Source organism: Melozone crissalis, unplaced genomic scaffold, assembly GCF_028551555.1.
Source record: "Melozone crissalis strain CALT ecotype California unplaced genomic scaffold, PUWL_Pcris_2 ptg000006l_1, whole genome shotgun sequence".
Taxonomy (NCBI): domain Eukaryota; kingdom Metazoa; phylum Chordata; class Aves; order Passeriformes; family Passerellidae; genus Melozone; species Melozone crissalis.
In genome coordinates, this window is record NW_026535784.1 from 32,279,910 (window position 1) to 32,301,545 (window position 21,636).

The 21,636-nt window shown below is 39.1% G+C and overlaps 1 protein-coding gene across 1 annotated transcript in view; it reads right to left on the minus strand.

Annotated features, from left to right (window-relative positions):
- PALLD (palladin, cytoskeletal associated protein) overlaps positions 1-21,636 on the minus strand; it is a 186,710-nt gene that overhangs the window by 2,810 nt on the left and 162,264 nt on the right. The window contains exons 13-21 of the mRNA XM_054290671.1: positions 19,431-19,532; positions 18,829-18,879; positions 17,220-17,441; positions 12,190-12,339; positions 8,305-8,399; positions 3,244-3,376; positions 2,056-2,263; positions 1,170-1,335; positions 278-411 (exon numbers count right to left, since the gene is read on the minus strand). Of these exons, the coding sequence (XP_054146646.1) occupies positions 278-411; positions 1,170-1,335; positions 2,056-2,263; positions 3,244-3,376; positions 8,305-8,399; positions 12,190-12,339; positions 17,220-17,441; positions 18,829-18,879; positions 19,431-19,532 (1,261 nt within the window). The remainder of the gene's footprint in view (positions 1-277; positions 412-1,169; positions 1,336-2,055; positions 2,264-3,243; positions 3,377-8,304; positions 8,400-12,189; positions 12,340-17,219; positions 17,442-18,828; positions 18,880-19,430; positions 19,533-21,636) is intronic.

Here is a 21,636-nt window from a genome sequence, read left to right on the forward strand (position 1 = left end):
CATATGATCATGCCGTTATCTGTTGTTAATTAGCTATATTTAATGTACAAAGCAAAACCAGAAAGCATGCAAGCTTGTTTTGCTTTAGGTGTCTGAAAGATGGTGAAATATACTTTGACAGAGCATTTGTTGTCTTGAAGTAGATGTTTACTATTGAGGAGAAACTATAAACAAAAGAAAGAGAGACCAATGTAAACCATTCTGTGAACAACCCAAAACTTATAGAACTGTTGCTTTTGGGGGGATTAATATGATCATGAAAATTGAAGCCACTTACTATAAACATCCAACCTGGCAGTGCAAGACACAATCCCAGCCTCATTCTTAGCTGAAACAGTGTACCAGCCAGCATCCTCCTTTGTAGCTCCCTGAATAAGCAGGCAAATGTAGCCGTAGTTATCCTGGTGCATGCTAATCAAAAGAATAGTAGAGAATTACTATTTAAATCACAAACCAGTGTAAGCTGTTTTAAAATGGCATTATGAACTGACCCAATCTTAGTTGCAGATTGATTACAGTCTAACTTTAATTAAAATTTTAATTAAAATAGAACTTCCTCTGAACTTAGCAACTGGAAAATAAAGCCTTGAGTATGCTTGACAATTTGGCAGTTTAATATCCTGTACTGAAAACTAAGAAGAAAAAACACATGGAGTAACTTTTCTTTCACGATTATGGATTAAGACATCTGGAGTAGCAGGAACATGAGATCTTACCCAGACTTTTTGTGGAAAGGATAAAGAAACTCAAGGAAGATCTTAAAATGTAAAATACTGAATCTTAGTTGCTTAACTGTACAGCAGAATTATGAATTAGAGTTTCTGCTGAAAAGCACAGAGTGTTCCTTTGGAACCTTGATTTTCACTAGCAAATTTCTGTAGTTTTGATTCAGGAAGAGTAAAAATAGTTCATCTTTTGCTTAGAGTGCAAAGGTAGTTTTCTTTAGTGTAAATCTAATGATGGAAAACAAGTAAAGTTTTATTTCTGGTTCAGGCACCAGGCTGGCTGCAAGTTTGAGTAAATGTCATAAATTATTACAATCACTAGTTAATATTAATGAGATGCCCTTTACACAAAGTGTTCATGTGACCTCTTAGGTTTTTATTTGTTTTACAGGATAAATCATCATTGAAGTTAGACATGGGGAGGTTACTCTAAGCCAGTCTCACCTCACTCGGTCAGTGTTGTATGTGAGTGACTCGTTCTCTTTCTTCCAAAATATCTGAGGAGATGGCTCCCCCGAGATTCGACACTCCAGTCGCACTGGGAATCCCTCAGTCACACCTGTATTTTGAAGCTTCTCTATAAATACAGGTGCTTTTTGTACTTCCTTAGCTGTGAAAATAAAGATTGCACTTATGTTGACACTTGTCTATGAAAACATAGCCTTTCTTTCAGCAGTGTGCCAAAAACAATTATGAAAGACCTAAGTGGCAGGAAACGTAAGCGTTGTCTTCATTAACCATGAAGTTCAGTCCTGGTTCCTCTGAAGAAGACAGTCCCATCATTATTTTAACAGGGGGAAAAGTGAGTGATAAAAAGCTGATTCTGTCTTAAAATAATTGAAATGTAGAGCATGACAACTAGATAAACTGGCTGCACCATGCTTGGTAAAAAGTGCTCCCCATATTCCACAAAAGCACAGACTTTTAACTGAAGAAGGAATTGCTGTACCAGAAGTCTGCAGTGGCATTAGTCTGATGTGCTGTAAAATGCATGAGGCATTCCCACTGGCTGCCCAGGGGTAGACGTGGGTGTGCACAGATTGTCATTACAAAGAAACACCCAGGGAAATAGTCTGGCTGTGGCCTCAAGGCCAGCAGCCCCCTTTTCTTAACTGTGTGCAAAGGCATTATATGCCAGACAACTTATGCCACAATGTAACATGAATAGCTCGCCTATAAATATCCCGTACTTCTGTTACTGCCAGGTTTCCTTTTTTCCTTTTCTTCCCTTTCCTCCACCCCTCAACGTGTCACTTGACATCATCCATGTTTCCTTTTTTCACGCTATCCTGGCAGTGTTCAGTCTGCAAGCTTAGCATGAAGATGTTACCTGCAACAGTGAGCTCCAGGCTGAATGAATTCTCACCAGCTCGGTTGCTGGCGATGCAGGTGTAGATTCCAGCATCTCTGGCTGTGACCGGCTCTATGATCAAGGAGTGCACCCCGTTCTCGCGCACCAGCATTTTGTGATTGCTGTCAGGGCGAATTGGTCTGCCATTGAGCTGCCAGCTTAGGTCTGGAGTTGGTAATCCACTAACCTTGAGTGTAAAGACAACAGTGGGAAATTGGTTTAGCCACATGAAACACTGGAGGAGTCTTGACTTGTTTCTTCAAGGAAGTTTGGTTTGGTTTGCTACTGCAAGTGTACCAAAAGATTTCAAGATCTAATTCTGTCCTGATTTACACATTGAGTCAGTTGTAGTCATTTACTTAACTTTCTGGCCAACTCCCTAAATTCCATGATGTCTTATGGGTGCGACTGAAAAAAGATCAGTGTGTAGATAGGCTAGAAGCTAAATAATAGTACATTGCAAAACAAAAGGCAGGGTGACACCTTTTGTCTTTTTTATTGTTTGCTCTTCAGGTGGAATGAGAAGATACTCCTTTCTAGATTAACTTCTTGTTGGAAAGCTTGCAGACAAAAAGATGTTAGCTGACTAACTACTGACCTCTGAAGCTGCATTCCACTGAGGTGTGCCCTAGTGACAGCACCACCTGCACTAGTTAATGCTGGGTCTGTGTGGACAAGTCTTGCACTCTTGGAAGCTGTGCCACTTGCTGTGGGGACTGCTTCGGAGCAAACAGCTTCTCCCAAATAGGTCAGCATAAAGTAAACAGGAGTCACCCAAGCCTGAATTATTTCTGCTCAGCAGAGTCATAAATCAGGTTTATACTGTTTGAAACTTTTAACAGGGGTTCAAAACTCAAGTAGTGAAAAGACTTAAAATGTAGAAACACATTGTCTTTATAGTGTGTGCTGCTTCCCTCCACACCCCTCTGTAGCTGAATTCTGTAAATCAGTTTACTGTGAGCTCTAAGATTTGCCTGAAGCACTTTCATTGGACGGGAGGGAAACTTTTACTGTCCACTTACTCACTCACAAGCAATGAGATTAATTACCCTGCTAACAGGAGCCGAAACTGCCAATAGGCAAAATTGCCTTGAAAAGAAACCAATGTGGTTTTTGAGTCAGCTGATGTTATCAAAAGGCTGCTGCTACCCTTTGCATGACACTTGCCTTGCAGTCCATCCTGCATAGTTTTCCTTCTTGAACAGTCAGGTCTCCAGGAGCCTGCAGAAAATGAGGCCGGAAGAATCGTTCCTGAATTGGTTCATTTTCATCACCACTGTCCCTTGATCGAGATCGTGGTCTTAAAATAACATGAAATAAAGGTAAATTATTTTTTTTCTCTGCTAAATCAGAAGAACCATAATCACTTATAAGACTGGTTTGAATTTTAAACCACTTTAACCTATACCTAATCACCCCATATTTACACACATGCACTGGTAGCATTTGGCCCAGACTGAGTTAATTATGACACTGCAGTTATTTAATTACATTCATTTAATTCACATCTTGTGACAAACTATGACCTATAAAACAATATTGCTACAGAATAATAGCTTGTAATATTAATTAATTTTATGAATGATAGTATTTTTGTTTTGTCTTTAAATCACTGAAATACAAATAAAACAAGTTAGCCTTGGCATGTAGCTTCAGTTCCCCATTTCTATTGTCCTGTGTATTTAACCCCTCACTGCTGCTGATTACTCCAGAAAGTACATGGACTGTTCATTAGTCATGGTTCCCTTTCAGCAAATAGCAGCAGCTAAAAGCTAACTCATCTCAATTGACAAGAGACCTTTCACATCAGACTTATCTTCTCTTGTTCTGCACTAGTGAAGACTGTACAGAAAATGCTGTGTATTGAATTGCTGCAGATATATTTATTCCTCATTTAACAGGTTTTTTGTATGTGATACTCTTGAATATTTTCAATCCCACCAAACTGTGGAATTGAAACAATGAGAGTTTCAATTGTGAGAAATAGGGAGAATAACTTTGGTTGCTAGTTTTTTTTTGTTTGATTTTTTTTAATATAAAGGTGCCATAAACAGTTTGATAAATAATAAAAATGAAAGAAAAATAGCTCCTGTCCCATACACAGTATCAATCACCTTAAGCTTCCATGATATAATTTAATTCATTTTCAGCATTGGCTATTCTTCGCTTTTAATTTGATCCAACAAATCTTTTTCTAAATGATTCCTCATTTAAGTAGATTTTTGTCTCTATTGAAATTAGATTATTCCATTTGTGTGATTTAGTAATCAAATAATCTTGAAACAAAATTTTATGTCCATTTTTGTCCTTGCCTGATCAGCTCCAGTGGGTTCCATTTTGGAGCCAGTTGCTGCCTACAGTAACATGGTGTGTAAAGAAGAGGAGCTACTCAAATATCCTCCAAAGACCTCTTTTATCAATGGCACATTACAGTGAAATTCTCTTCTTTGAATCCCACATCCTGTTAACTTCTGCCAGTGTTTTCTTTTGGCCACTGCAGTGTCCATGCTGCAGTTCAGGTGCCCATATGCATTTTCTACTGCCCAAGGTCATTTCTCCAAGTTAAAATAATTCACAACAAAAAAGAGCCTAAAACCCTCAATGGTCACATTTGGAAAACATGCTGTACTACTGCATGGGAGATAAACACTCCAGCTGCATGCTCTGCTCCTCTGAGGCTGCAGTTAGAGTTGCTTGAACTTGATTTATTTTGCCCTGCTCTTGTTGTTGCCCTTTTTTCTGCTATTGCTGTGTTTGAATTGGCCAAGCATCACCTGTGCTACAGTATTCTCTTATTAAAAGCTCAATGTTGACTTTTTAATGATCATCACAGTTGTCAGACAGCTGTAACTAAGGGCAAATGGAAGGGCTCGGGGGTTTGTGTAGATATCACTCAATACTGCTTAATAATACTGAAATGGGAAACACAGACTGACATCCCTGCACACACCAGGAGCTCATGTAACTCTTTAGGTGCCTAAATCCATGTCTGGAGCACCTCATAGTTTTTGCCACTTGAATACGTCTAAAGCTACTTCAGTAGGTCCAACACTGCAGCTCATAAGCACCTCTGAGCTTTACTTGGTGAGCTCCTGATCAGTTTTGGAGACATAGATGCCTCGTGCAGGTAGATGGATGGAAGATGGAGAGCAATAAGGAAAAAGTGTACTGATATTGTTTAGTAATGAGTTCTGCAAGACCAACTGGAAATTAAGGTATCTAGTCAAGTGAGTGCTGCACGAGCAAACAACTTGAGCAAAATCTGCCTCCACATTATTGATGAGCATCCTGTTGATAAGATGCCAACAAAGTACAAGTAACTGATGCTTCATAAGGTTTTGTGAAGCTGAGACAAACAGATGACCTGGCACCACTGAAGTGTGAAAGCCACCAACTCATTGCTGCAGCTGCAGGAAAAGGCAGCACTGCTCAAAACTGGGAGGTGTGTGGAGGGAACATATGTTAAATAAAATGGAAAACAAGTTAAGAATTTGTGAACACAGATGTTGCATTTCTACCTCTTTGTAAGTTTACCTTAAAATCACAGACTTTTTTAAGCCTTTGCCTTGAGAGGTGAAACTGGGGTCATTTCAATTCTAAAATATTTTGTGGTTTTAAACAAATAATGAAATAAGTAGAGCCAAGTAGCTTCAGATGTCTAGGAATGACAAATTGCAAAAGACTGGAATAACTTGGACTCATTGTGGGCTCTTTGGAGTTGCAATGCAGCAATGTGATCAGTTTCAGCAGAACTGACATCATGTACTAAATGTGTCCAGGGGACACTCCATTGGTACAGCACCATGCACTGGGAATTTCAGTGAGTAAGAAGATGAAGAAGACTTTATGACTGGCCATGTGGTAATGATCAGTAATTTGAAATGAAGGAGATTAAGTTCAAATTAATCCCCTAATTGACAGCAGGGTGATAGGAATGTTTAGTTTTAAAATCTTCTTTAAATCTCATGTATTTTATGATTTATTTTGGACGCTGGCTGCCATGGTTAAGTGACACAATGTTTGTTGAGAACCTTGTCATCTAAGGGATTGAGACCAAGCTTTGTACACATCAGAAAATTCAGAAGTGGCCACCCACATCAAGTGATACTAAGAAAGTGATATTTGTCAGCTAAGCAAATTTCAGAAAAATACATTAAGAGTGAAATAGAACCCCAGAGTTCTGCCAGAACACATTCTGTAAGAGGTTAAATATACTTCAGGAAAAAGCCTGTTAACAGTGTAACAAGTCATAAAATTCATTAAGTTAATAATTACACTTGTAAAAAAAGCAGTAAACAAATTTTTGTTATTCTCAAGCAGAAAATCTTATAGAAATAATATCATAGTGCCATAGGAATATTACTTATCAAAAGTCAATGGCAATAGACATGACAAATACCACAGTATATGGGAGAACAGTAATTTGGGATATTACATTAGAAAAGCCAATGGCAGGACTCTGTCTTAGGAAGGTTTTAAGTGCTCCCATTTCATCAGTCTTGGGTGAACCCTCTGATGGGCATAGTGAGATCTCACTAAACAGAGATTCTGTGCTGAATGCTTACAGACACTGCTCTTCCAGAGCAAAGATAATGGGATAAGCCCTTCACATGGTTATTTTACAGGAAATAAGAATCCCCAATAATTGCCCTAATTTTAATTAAACAGCTCTACAGAAATCCCTTCTTTCTAATTCATTACTCACTGGACACCCAACCCAAAGCAATAGCAACTTCTTGAGTGCCTGTCTCCATTAGAAAATAAAATACCAGCCAGAAGTGGCCTTGGACTTTGAATGCATTTGGAGAGATTGAAAAGAGCCTCCACCATTATTACCTGAGGTTCTGTCCCTCACAAAAAGACAGACACACACATTTGTCCTTCAGGAAGCTGCAGGAGTGGCAGCTGCTTGATGCTTTCACCCCTACCTACCTACCTACCTACCTACCTTCCCATCATCTTTGCTTTTAAAGATCTTTCCCCTTTGTCACCCCGTGTGCACTGACTTATTCAGCTGAAACCTGATTCTTCATGGCACCTTTTCCCTTCAGGGGCTAATGTGGACTTTCCATTTTTACCATTACCTGAAGGTGCTAAGTGCATTAGTGGCTGGAGATGCTACAGCAGGTGGTCCCAGCCTTTTCTGTGCTGTTCTCACACTCTGAGCTCTGGGCTTAACACAAGGTGACACTGCAGAGGGAGCTGGTGGCCATCTCAGAGAAATGCTGGGAAATGCTTTCAGGGTTGCAGTTTGTTCCATGCAGGAATAAGACTGACAAGATCTTTTAACCAATCAGCCTCACTTCCTAACACTTTATAGCTACCAGAGGGGGGAAGAGAGCCTGTTTTACATGCAGCAGTTCTACACTACATGCTAGCACAGTACTAACTGTTACAGAAGTACTTTCCTGGTTGTATACCGACTGTGTAATTACATGTACTCTGTATATTAGTTGGGCAATATTGAGATTCTATGGCTGTTGGAAGCATTAAGCAAAACACGTCTTATTACAGCAGAATCCAGAAACCAGAGCCCTCACACTGCCTTGAAACAGTTCTGATAACCAAAATCAACTTTTTTGTATAATCTAAAGCTGTCTAAGCTGTGCTAAACAGCCTTATAAATGCTTTGGGCAAAGAAAAAAATTATTTGAAGGGAAAAATTCCCTTCTATGGTCCCAAAACTTAACCCATAGCTTCATATGGGAAAAACTGTAAACTCACCAAAGTTATGTTTAATACTTTATTTCTGACTCATAATTCCTTATAAGAAACTGAACTGAAACATTAAATACTGAAATACTAAAATATTTCTAATGTAAATCTGATAAACCTCTTTGGCATGCACTTATTAAATGAACACTTCCTAGAAGCTGCAGAAGATGGAGGATCCTGGTAGAATCCTAATCACATGAAATATTTTTAAAAAGCCTAAGTGGCAAGAGCCTTCCCAACAGCTGATAGTGTAATTTGAGATACTGAGTAACTAGTGAACACCACAGAGAAAGGAGGAGACAGGGAAATGTAAAGATATTTAGAATTCATGTCATTTCAGAGGTTGCTTATACTTCTGAGTGTACAAGTCCTGTAGAAATTTCAGACAGCAGAGGTCACATTTCCTCCTGAATGCCATGTTTTTAACTTATCTGCTTACCTCACATTCTCTACCTTACCACAGTTATTTTGCAAAATCCATATTATTAAAAGAAAAAAAAAAGCATCAAATACCTTCTTATGTGAGGCTGACCTGAAGGTGACCAGGGACTGCGGCCTCTTTGATTTACAGCTTGAACCATCAGCCTGCCCGTGCAACTTACTCTGCCCTGTTAGGATGACAGAGAGAAGGAACATTAAAAGACTTAAAATATGTAACGATAAATGTTCAACCTGATCTGTTCTTTTTTTTTTCCTATTTTATCAGCTTCCAATCTAACACAGAACAGACTGGAATAACTGTGACTATAATACATTCATGTTGGTTTTTTTAAAGATTGTTAATACCACTGGCAATCAAGTTCCAAGTTCATAATGACTGTTAGTGATGTGGGCAGGAGGTTTCCTCTGTGTGTGCCAAGTGGGCAGAAGATGTCCCATGGTGATTGTTGTTAGTTACCAAAAGAGTTGCTGCCTCCAAAGTGGATTGATCTACTTGATCTGGTGGGCCCAAAACTCAAAAATCCCTCATTATTGTGAAAGCCAAAAGAATTTGACAGGTACGTAACAGGTCCTCTCTGCAGAGTGAATCTGGTTTGAGGAATTGCACTGAAAGGCACAGCTGTGCTGATGGACATTGGTGATTATTCAGGGTATTTTTAATGAATGATAAATAAAACATGGTTCTGGTGTATTTGCCCCCCTTTTTTCTTTTACTTTGTGTTTTAGAAGGCAGGTTTTCCACCACAAGCAGTAGTCCTAACAGATTTGGGATGAGACTGCCCTGTAAGGGATAAAAGCATCTGGTGGTCATAATAAATGACAGCTCTGCTCCCTGGGCTGGTAGCAGTAAAGCAACATCCACATCAGCCTTGCAGTGTATTTCAGCTCTAAGCTATGGGCTCCACACTCAAGTCTGCCAGCATAGAAGTGACAAATGTTTTTATCACAATACTTGTGGGGTTGCAAATAACAGTTCTTTAAGAACTGTCCGAAGCCCATAAAAAAACAATTTCACCAGGCTCACAAGCAGCCTTCAAATAGCAACAACTTTTGTGTTCCCTTAGAAATGAAGTCTGTGTCCCACTTCTATTCCCATGACCCATTTAGTCTGCAAGGAAAATCCCTGCATTAAAATAACCCATTAAAATTGTGCAAGACCCACAGCAATTCCTTGTGTAAAAGCTTTATTTTTCCCCTTATGTTACAAGACCATTGAAGACATCTGGAACAAATGAATTTCTATTTTGGGTACCACTGCATATTAATATTTTTCTGGCAGGTGATGAATACACATAGTTTGGGATCATTTCTGCATATTCCAGTACATGATGGTGTCACAAATAGAAACACAAAGGGCAATAAGGAATTTGGATAGGAAAGATTAAGCAGGAAGCCAAAGATTTCGGAAAAGTCACAGGATGGAGAGGATGGAAACAATGAGTGGGAAGTAATTCATGAGATGATGTCCTAGAAACTAAGGGAACTCCAGCCTGAGGACTGTGGGTGTGTAATGCAAAGAAGCAGAGGGAATGGAATAAAAAGAAAGGTGAAAATAAGAACTCGATGTGAGCCCATAGAGTTCATAGAAAGAGCTCAGTTAAGGGATATGATCTCTAACTAAAGGCCTAAACCAGGCAAGGCTTTGTGTTTGTCTAGGCCCAGGGTCCATTTGCTCTGGATTAACTTCTATGGCAAATTTTACAACAAACCCCAGTGGCGTGTCAGAACTTTAATTCCAGCTCACTGCACTTTATGCCATGGGCAAAGGGGCCTGCTGTGCTAACTACCATGGACAATCTCCAGGGTCTGTCAACAAGGCATTTTACACATAAATCCTATTATGTTAGCCCAGGTCAGGAGATGGCATGGACTGGCAGAGCTTTTATGAACTGAATCCTTTAATAAAACTGATTCCTTTGCTTTAATAAAACTGATTTCTATCAGCTGAGAACACATCTTTTGCTTTAGAGTTTGGTGATTCCAATAGCAATGACCAAACACAGCAGCAGCCTAGCAAATATCTGCCAGTCCATCAGAGTTCTGATGGGAGCTCCCTTATATTTATGTACTTTGCTCTCTTAAGGAAAGGCAGCCAAATTTGCCTAAGTTTGTGATAGCTTTGAGACGTGGACAACTTTCCATTAGAATTGAGAAGGCTTTGCCAAAATTATTTCCACTCAGGATGACTTAAAAGAATTGGAATCCAGATCTTTGAGTGTGAAAGGTTAGTGCATTAACTCACAGCCCTTCTTTGCCTCCATTGTGCTGTTAAATGCATAGTAAAAGCAAGCAAATAGTGGAAGAGATAAGTATGTTTGCTTGGGAATTACACTGTAAAAAGGAGGATGCTTCTGGTTCTTCTCCAAAGAGGGGAAAAAAGCACAAGCACAGAATTTTATCATTTAACAAAGCTGCCTTTTCAAGCTCCAAGCTGGAACCACACAAACCCAGCTCATTTTAGTACATCCAAAAATCCACTAACAAAGTAGTGCCATCATGACCAGAACTGGTAACCTGGGTCACTGTTGTGTCATTGAATGAACATTATCATGAACAACAAATGCTCCAAAGCAGGCTGTAAATATTCAGGGACAGAGTACACTGCCCAAACACAAAGGCAGTTTGTTCAAGTTCTCCAAGACTTTGAATCACACAGTAACACTACACAGTGAAACTCTGTGCATGCACCGAGACAACACTTAGAGGAAGATGAACAGGAGCATTTCTTACCTTAAGCATGCATATATTTTTAAACCTGTTGTAAAATTTCACAACTTAAGTGGTACCAAGTATTGGTAACAATTGGTCTGTCATCTATGTGTAAAAGCTCCCAGCTTGAACAATTCCGCAGCCTTACGCTATTTCATTAATATTTCTTTTATGTGCTTTACTTTTCTACATATGTAGAAATAATAATTAAACCACCCATATTTAAGCACTGCACTTCGTAGAATCTACCCAAAAGCTGCTCTCTGTGTGTTGCCTGTGTGCACAACCCCTGGTATTCCCAAGCCCTCTGCAGTATAAGCAGGACTGACAAGCTGACAAAAATGGCAGCATCATGCTGAGTAACCTAGCAACATGCATAACAGAGCACAACACTCCTGCTTAGATTGAACTCTGTCTCAGTGATCCAGTTTGTTATTCTAGTGTGATTCTGCTTGTGGGCCTAGTCTTGGCAAGATGCACTACAGAAGAAAATAATTCATTACATCCCAAAAGTTATGTTACTGCTTTGGTTTCTCACATGCAACTCTTTCCCCTCAATTTGCTGTGGTGTAGGAAAAGTGGATTGAAAAAGCTACTTCCATAGGATGAGGGATCTATAAGTTTGGCTGTGTCTAATGAACTAGTGGGCTTCTGCTATGTACCTCTGCAAAAAAAAAAATGGCATTGCTAAACCAATAACACTCTGTGTTTCAGAAAAGAGCTGTTTAAGATGAACACAGGACTGTTACAGAATAGTGCTAGATTTTTTTTGCCTTACAGACTTGCAATTTGCCTGATGTAAGCATGCTGAGGTGTGATATACTCCCACTCATTTAAAAAAATTGGCCTCAGTCAGTGAGTAGGGTGAACAAAAGAAAGTTAAATCTCTGGACTGGGTTACTTCTTCTGGTAAACTGGATCTTCTTCTCCCTTTATATATATGTGCTAGCCATGCTCAGTTAGAATACTGAGATGTTATCAGCTGAAACAACTAGTGTAAGACTAATTAAAAAATGATACCCCTCCCCCTGAAACCTCAAACCATAGGAAAAAAACGACTGTTGAGTTGCTAATCTCTTGGAGATAGAAAGGTCCCACCCTACTGATGCAAGATGAAAACAGAAATCTAACTTGCATATTTTATGGTGACTTCATCATTTAATTAAATCATGCACATGTGAGATGAGATAGTTTCCTGAAGATTTATGTCCAGAAGGATGTTTGCTCTGGAGCCAAACCTTCATTTACCTGTGGGTTAGCAGCCATAATAGTGTAATTCCCATCATCATCCAGGGTGGAGGCTGCAGTATGCAGTGAGCAAGTTCCATCAGGTTCTCTTTGAATTCGGTAGTGATCACTCCGTTTAGAAATTTGCTTCCCATCTTTAAACCAATAAATCTACAGGAAAAAAAGCAAAGCACAGCTGGTAAGGGGTGGGTGCTCATTGCCATAATTTCTCATTTAATAGCACTAACAAACTGCTAAAAAATATCATAAATATATCAAAACCATAAATAGCACTAACTAACTAACTGCTGAAACACTCTCTGGTAGGTAGTAAAAGAAAACTGCTTTGATCAACTCCTCATTCTATGAGTCACTTTCACTAACAGTTACAGGATTATCAGTGGTCCAAAGAGAAACAACGGCCTGGACAGTTTCCAACAGAACGTACAGGTGCATAAGGGCTGAACAGTTCAAGAGCTGAAACTAAATGTCATTACAAAGAAGAGATTATTGATTTCAGAGATCACTAACTTTACGTTTATTTTGCCTAAATCTGAAAAAGCTGCAGAAAAACCTTGAGAATGTTTTTGCCGTCTTTTCAGAAAATAAAAACATAAATAAAAAACCCAAGATAATGATAGGCTTAATTAATTCAGCGATGAATTAAATAGAAGCAATGATCTCACTGTTGAAACACCCCTTTTGTCTCATATCCATTACGCTGAGTGGACTGGACCAAAGTGCCAGAGGGGACAGAGCTGCTCAGCTGGCAGTGAGCAGCTCAGTGTAGTGACATGATTGAACCTAACAGCGTCACCCCGGTGTGACAGGCCAGCTACGCAAGTGGACAGCTTTGCAAAGTCATAGGAAATACTTCAAAGCAAAGCAGCACGTGGACATCCCTTAATAACTGCATGCCAGCACAGCTCCAAGCTGCACAGAACACTTACACTGGCTATCAAACAGAGGGCTTTTCCAGTACTTTTGATACATAATTTTATTCTCTGGCTGACCCAAGATATACTTTCAGTGAGCCAAAAAAGTGATGTATGCGGGATAATATCCTACAGTAATCCATGAATTACACACACAAAAAATGTACTTTTAGTGCCTCAAACTTGAAGGGAAAAAAATTGACCTAGCTTTCAGGAGGTTTTTTTTTTTACATTATAATAATAAAGTAAAATCCCAAACCGATATCTGCTGGAATCAAAAGTAAATGTTGTATGCATGAACACACACAGAGGAATATCTGGAAAATGTTATACGAGGAAGGCTGTACTCAGCTGCCCAAATCCATATTTAAGTAGAACATTATTTACTTGTTGTTTCTGAAATGTGTACTACACATAACATCAACTGTGTTCAGCATTTGAGACGCTTGTGAAGATACCTACATCATTTTTAGGAGGCCAAGTCATTCAAAGTACAACTGTATTTGTCCTGGTCCTGCTGTGACTATTTAGCATGAGGAAAACACACATTTTGCTCAAGCTCATTCTTGAAGTGGGAATTTAGGTCTTAAGAGTGAGGAAAGGGTGCTGGCTCTCTAGTAAAAAATGAAGTGACAGAGCAATGTGCAATTCCATTCCTGATAGAGTTTAATCTGCTGGATTCTTCATATGTGCCAATGCTTCAAAGCTTGAAATTCATTCACTTGGGGTTAAGGGTATACTTTTGAATTTAACAAAAAACAATGGAGGATGTTTTTGGTGAAAATCAGTGAAAATTTTCCTTAAACATTTATCACTGTATATGATTTTTATATTAACAGGCATTATGCGTAAGTTGAAATGATTTCATTTCCTCAATAGCCGGTTATACTTGTTTCCCATTTTGTCTGTCAGCAGCCTTGCAGAGGCTCTGTGGCCTGAACAAAAGGTTTAGTCATCTTCTTGTCTGCTGACAGAGCACTTACTGGAGATGTAAGAGATATTTGATCACTTACATACACATGCTAATGGGTGCTAAAACAACATTGCTGCAAAAAATGAGTTTTAACTTGCATGCTTTACATGTGTCATAATGTTGCTTGGAAATCTACTGCATTAAGTAGTAACTATTTAATAACAGTACACTTATCAGAAATATCAGGAGACATGCATGGAAATACACACAAATATTAACTGAACCAGCTATCCAAACATCATGTATATGTTGTCCAAAACTTATATCAACTGAGTTTAAAAGCACTGGCATCCCATATGAGCAATAAATTCTTAATATTACTTTTATCTTACATGCAGTTAATAAGTAAAAGAGCACCACTGCAGGAGACAATGGTCCTCGCAGTGAAATATTTTCTTTCTAGGATAACTTTCCATAAATGTAGCATTAAACTACATAAGCACTGAGCACTGCATCTGGATTGCTTTTATTTGCACCAGATTTTCAGAAACCAGTGTGCAATGACTAGGAATACAATGGTATACACAGCACAAAGGGGGGCTTGATCTTGGGCAGCACAAGCATTTTTAATCACCAAGAATTATATTCAGCCATGTGAAGAGTGAGCAGTATGAGATCTATGTAACACTGGTGTTTCAATTAACCTCTTGTATGGCATTGTCCTAATTCTGAGGAGAAATAATCCCTTAAAAAGAAGTATTCCATAGTCCCTCCTGTAGCACCACAGGTTTCTCATTTCAATGAGAAAATAGTTTTACATTACACCAAAGGTTATAACAAAGAGTAGGTTCAGATTTAAAAAGTCCTACATATGAAGACACAATTTGCACATCAGTATTCAATTTACATGGCATGTTCAGGGGAAAAAATAATCAAGCCAATAACTCTACTTAGAAAAATCCCTTGTAATGAATGCCAGATTTTAGAAACACTACAGTCCTTCCCAAAGCCATTCCTTGGCAGACCTGACAGAATACTTAGAAGGGAGGAGCTTCAAGTTAGTAAATTATTTCCAGCTTTTCATTTGCCAGAGTAAAAAATTTATTCACAAGCAACACTTCCAGCTTCAACAAATGACAGCAGAAGAGCAGCCCTCAGCCATTGAGCTTTTCAAAACTGCTGTCTTGGAATGCTCTGGCAGATGAGGGGGAGAGGGCCTTGGACATTTGTGAAGCCTGGCTAACAAGCAGCCATATAACAGGACTGATATTGGTTCCATCCAAGTAACTTAACAAATTACGCAAAGCATCTGCGAGTGGATGGAACAAAGGGCCAGAGTTCCAGGTGCAAGAGCAAATCCCTTCTTAATGTGCACACTTTGACACTGCAGGAAAACAGAACAGGGCTGTGAATCACAGGGCATTCTCATCAGATTCTCTGTAAGGCAGGCTTTAGGGGAAGTGCTAGGAATGTGGCTTCTTGGTTGTGCAATCCTTATCGCCCTAGTGAGGGAAAGAAGACATCCCCTTTCATCTGTCTTAAATCAGAGAGAGAAACTACACCTTAATTGGAAACTGTGGAAATTAGGGAATGGTGAAGTTGACTAAGGCTGACTCATAACAGGTCATCCAGCAACTTAGTCATAAGCCTCAGGCAGAAAGAATATCTCTGCACACACTGCACTTCTGTCAGCAACAGACCCATTTGCATCCCACCCTTGTTCAGCACAACAGACTCTTACCCAGGGTCATCTCAGAAGTAAGGCTGGACATGAAAATCTTGATTTCAGTCAGACTGGGCTTATCTTCCCAGTGTCTGTGTCTTCAGCTTGAAGCAGGAGTGCTTTTCTGATAGAAGTATACTGATCTACCCCGCTTACTTTGCAGTGGTTCACATCATGTTGTGCTCTTGGAGCACAGAACTGGATTCCTTTCAGATGAACCTAAGCCAGAAAGTGTGCTCCAAGAACTCATCTAGTGTGCATCTGCTTCAGTCTGTGGGAAGAGATTTGAGCTAGCCTGGAGTAAAACCTTCTGACGTGTGTAGGGGTGGAGATCTCATTCTAGAGATTTTCTTCTTCTGGTCTGCACTCCTTGCTGATGCAGATGTAGCCCTAGTTCTCTGTTGTTCTTCCTCTGCTACCTCATAAAGTCCTTTTTTTTTTAAATTAACAGCTTGTACACTATCATATACATATATCATTGGGCATATAAAGTCACTTGTATTTCTCTCTGTTTGAAATCCTGAGTACCCATAAAACCTACACTGGATGAGAGATTTGGATGTGAGGGCTTCTGCGAAGATCTTATGTATCAGACAAGGCATCATTGATCTTGTCTAAGAAGATAAGAGCCCCTGTCCACGAGAGGTCACTGTGAGAGCTGTGAGAGCTTCCCAGGGAAGACACTGGCTTTGGCAGGGGAGTTGAAGAAGCTGCTGCTGTTTGCCTGCTGCATAATCAGTCAGTTGATTGCCAAGCAATTTTTGAAATGGTTGTATGCAACCTATCCAAGGAGGGCATTCTTCCAGACTACTGACATCATGCAGCTGGTACTTTTACATTTGCTACAATGAAATGCTTCCCAAGCCCAACCCTCCCTCAGAAGTTCATCATTAAAACCTCACCATCATGTCTCATCTTGCTGGTGGGAGCTTATGGTATTTTATTACGCCGCCTTCTACATTCCAATAAAACCCAGTCTTGTTAGTGTGTGTAGATGCTGAAGAATGAGAGATACCATGCTGGCTTCTGAACTAAAACCCACATATTTTTGCATTAGCATGTTACCATGCCTGAACTAATTACCCATGCTAGCAAGATGAGGTGGCTTTTGGGCCTCCTATGCCAGCTCACGTGGGGCTTTCTAGCATTGCACTGCATTCTGTGCACAAATGTACCCTAAAAGGTAATTCTGAAAATGACAGAAGTTTTCCTTCTGGGTAAAATAATTGAGAAGAAGCCTCAGGAGGGAGTAACTGAGAGCAGAAGCATAACAGTAGCATTTTTTGCCAGATTTTGACTGATTAACTCCAGTTGTGCCAAAAGAGATTCGGCAGTTTATGCTAGATAGAAGATTTTCTTGTCAAGTGTAAATATCTCCTGTTACTGTAAGATACAGCCCATAGAGTCCAGAGTCTGATGGTAAAGGACCAACACAGAACTCTTCAGAGAAGTTCTAGAAAGATTTACTGTTTTTTCTTACCTTTGGCTTTGGATTTCCTGCCACTTTGCATGTAAATGTGACTGGCATTCCCTCAAAGATTTTGTAGTGCTTCAGCTTTATCTCAAAATAGGGTGACATACTGTTATCAATAGGTTCATCTCCATGTTGCACTTCATCATCTGATTCTTCCACAGGAGATCTCTCCAGCCTGTATTCAATTTCACTGATCAGCCTTTGCTCAAAGCTGGAGACTTTATATTCCTGTCAAATGAGAGGTAGATATTAGTGTCCAGCTTCAACACATTGCTCAGGAAGATATGTTCTTAATATTTGGATTTCTTTATTTTACCAATCTTTAACAAGCCATTAAGTTTTTACATATAAAAGGAAACTGTATCTTGTTGAAGAAAAACACTATAATCCATGTCTCCAATAGTTTCCCTATGAAACAATCGAGACATCTGGTATGAGGCAAAAACTGTATTTCATGTTGTCTTAAGGTCTAATTTATAAGGGGAAAGAAAGTCATTGGTTGCTTTCTTTCCATTAAAAAAAATCCTATAAGAATAAAAGTATTCTGGGGCAGTTCATAAAGACAAAAGGAACACACTGATATTTCCTTGAGGGTACAGACAGATTTAGGGTGGGTTTTGTTTCCAGATGGCTAGAAGACCATATGGTTCACATCTGCTATTTGCATAGAACTCTACCAGAGGCTGAACCAGAAGGATAAAATTATTTTGTTTACAGTTGCCTGTAAAAATGAGGACAAAAATAAGAGAAAATTGCAACAGTGGCAGTCCATGATAGTTGTTTCCCTTTACTCCTGTTGCTATGATTCCCTTTGTATGGGATCCTCCCTTAGAAACAAAATTTACTGTAATTGTATTGAAGATATAGCAAGAAGAGCAGAAAGGTTCATCGAGTGACTTGCTTGAATTTGTTATGATTTACTGATATACACTGTTATTTGCTTTCTTGAACTGTTACTTTGCAGAATTCCTGCTTGGAATCTTACTGATAACAGTGACAATGTCAGACTGTAAAATAGCTCAGAAGCAGGAAAAAAAAATTTTAGCTAATGCTCTTCTCAGTCAGCAGAAATTCAGACACTTCCAAATTGCTTTTGGCCGTTGTCTCTGACTCTTGTATTTAAGAACATGCATCTCATGCAAAGTATCCTTTCACATGCCCATCCCCTGTTGCTGCCTCTGGTCTGAGAATGACATGACATGCTTCTGCCATTGGTTACAGAACTAATCATAACCCTCAATAATTGCAACAAATGGAAGAGCAGAGGAATACCTTGTAAGCTGCAGATAGTTTTAAAATTTCTTTGTTTCCTGAAGGGCACCATAAAAGTAAACCATGAAGTATATGACAGTTAGTATCATGTCAGTGTATGTTATTGTTACAGCACAAAGATAGTGGAGCACACCATGATTGCTGTTAAACTGTCTGCACTCACACAGGCTTCCAGAACAACTTGAACATCCTCATAAATGGAGTGCAGTCCAATTCTCCACAGTTATTAATGCTAGAAGACCTCTTGTTATTAACCAAGAGGAGCAGAATGGAAAGGGGACAGAAAGAAAAACAGACAAAAAAAAAAAACAACCACAAGACAGAAAAAGGTGAAAATGATAACCTTTTGAATATCCATGGGACTCACTACAGAAGCACCAACAGAGCGAGCTTCCTGCAAGGGTAGAAGAAAAGATCAAGAGGAGAAAGAAGACCAAGAGATATCCATGAGAGTTCCTCAGTTTTTATCAGGAGAATGTGCTTTGTGCAGCACCATAAGCAAACGAATATTTCTGAATAGCAGCTCTGGCATCTGAACAATGGAGAATGTGTACCTGGCCTTTCAAGCAGACTTTCTGTTGTGGTTTTGGTCTGCACCCAAAAAGTGCCTATTACACAAATAAAGAGAAGATGGTTTCAAGATAGGAGATGCATTGCTGCCTTCAGAGACTTAAAGGTCAGGACAGAACAGGATAAACAGAAGAGTTTAAAGCAGAAAGCAGACATTTGAGAAGTCTCAGCCTTATGGAAAAACTGAGCAATGGACATGTGATCCTCCAGGTTATTTCACTAATAGATAACACATAACTTCTGTAATCAATAACGATCCTATCTTGTATATATTTAGCGTCTTATGTAGGATTTTATTTTAATGACAATCATAGTCAGTAAAAAAGAAAAGCTGAAAGGCATTTTTTCCTGTGAAATTGTAGAATTATGTGGCACCTGTATTGCAGGATCTTCTTCTGGTTCCTGTATGTTGAAGACAGTTGCAGCGCTGTCCGCTCCCAGCAATCGACGAGCCATTTTTTCCTCGTATGTTAATCTCTGAACAAAAAAATAAAAAGGACATGAGGGGGGAAGCAGAAGAAAGAAAAAAATAGTATTTCTCCAACGACAAAGCAGTACACAGTAAGCAACGCTGAAAGTAACGTTGATAAAAGAGAGCAGCAATATGTTTCTAACAGAAATTTTCTACCACAGATTGTAATGCATTTTTTTAGTATTACAAGTGGCTCTTTTGGCTTAAGCAACCCTTACACTGACTCTGCCATTTGTTTCCATCCTCATGCCAGGAACTTGGGTAGGAATGAGCAATAGGAACTGCTTAAATCATGGCCATCAGAAGAGGGCATATCAAATCATCCCAAATCTTATTCAAGTCATTCTGCTCAGTTTTCACATTAGAACCACAAGGCAGAAAACACTGCCACAAAATGATAAGGAGATTCTACTCTACTTGAATATTTTGTCCAAAATACAGAAAAATGTATTCTTCAAGATTTTAAAATTTCTATTTCTTCTTACTCTTTCAGAAATTTAGGAGACAGCTTATAAAAGACAATTTACACTGAGAAAACAAATTAAAGGCATATCTTAATGCATAAGCCAATTATTTAATTATTAGTTTTCTTCCTGCATTTACAAATGCATTTCAGACACTTTCTTACAAATCAACATTGCAAAAAAATGCAAGTTTGTGGAAGACAAATCAATTTCATGGTGAAACACCTAATTGAAGGAGAAAAATGAAAACTGAATGAAGAATGGAAATTGTAAATATTTAAAAGCATACTGCATGTATGCTTTAAAAAAAAAATCTCATGTAATTTATTTTTGTCTTAATGTCATATTGCAGCTAAACCAGTAGGCTGCAGCTCATGACAACTAGGTAGCGGTGCTGCCTCGGCACAAGCATCTAAGGAAATCATGAACTTTTCTTCATTTATATTTCTTCTGCAGTCACTCCAAGTGCCCACTTTCATGATTACACAGACAGAATTTACCCAAGACAGGAATCTGCAAGGCAAAAGCCACAAGGCAAGCACCAAAACAGAGTTTATTTAGTTCAAGTTCCCACATCATCTGATCACAGTTGGTCTCTTTTTTTTTTTTAATACCTTGGGCCATGTGGGCATTCTCAGGACATTCCATTCATTTGTCCAGGCCAAACATCTCCTTCACTTTCCAAAATAGGCATTGACAGTCATTCTCAGCCCACTTCCTTGGAAAAAACAGGAACTAATACACTCTGGCAGTGATTTTGCTTAACTGCTACAGAAAACTGCCAAATGCTGTGCAGTCAATGGAGAAAGGTAGCAGAAGCAGCAGACGCTCTGAACATTCTCCCTACTTCACTCCATTGACCTTATTAAGAACCAAAATCGAGCAATGTTGACAGACAGTCTGACTCAATGGGCTTTCTTGAACTACACCACCAGAGTTCACAGCTCAGACCTAGAAGCAAACTTAGTAAAATTCTGGGCATTGTCCTGAGAAATGTAAAATTCCGCTTCCTTTCAAAGTGACACAAAGGCATCCCAAGGTAGTCAGATTTTTAAAAAAATATTTTATTGACAAAAGAGGGGTGACAGTTTACATTTTAAAAATTACTTTCCTCTTAAAAGAAATTCCTGCTTCAAAGATAGTGTCTTAATAACTGTAAAAACTTCTTAGGAAAGTTGCTTCTCATCAACTCTGAGCAGGAAGAATTTGGTATTTTATCTTTCATGTGTATCTTAAGGGTATAAAAAGGAACAGAGCTCTTTGTGGCTGTGCATTTCATTACTTGATATGCTCATTTTACCTCATTTCTTGAATCCTCAAGCAGGTCATTAACCCTTGATCTGCAAGTTAGTACTATTGGTTATTTCTGTTCTACTGGTTAAAATTCTATCAGTCAAAAGAAGCCCCCCCAGCTGCAGAACCTAATGATGCTTGATTCCTACTGGGTTGTTTTTCATGATGAACTGCCTTGTACCTCCTCTGATGTCCAGTTACCACCTACTGCTTCTCCCGTCATCCAGTGGCTGGGCACAAGGTGGAATGAGCCTGGACTGAATCAGAGCTGTGCATGTTCATCCACTCAGTAATGAACAGTCGAAAGCAAATGGCCCTTGAGGCTCAAAGAGTCATGGAGGTACAGACTGTG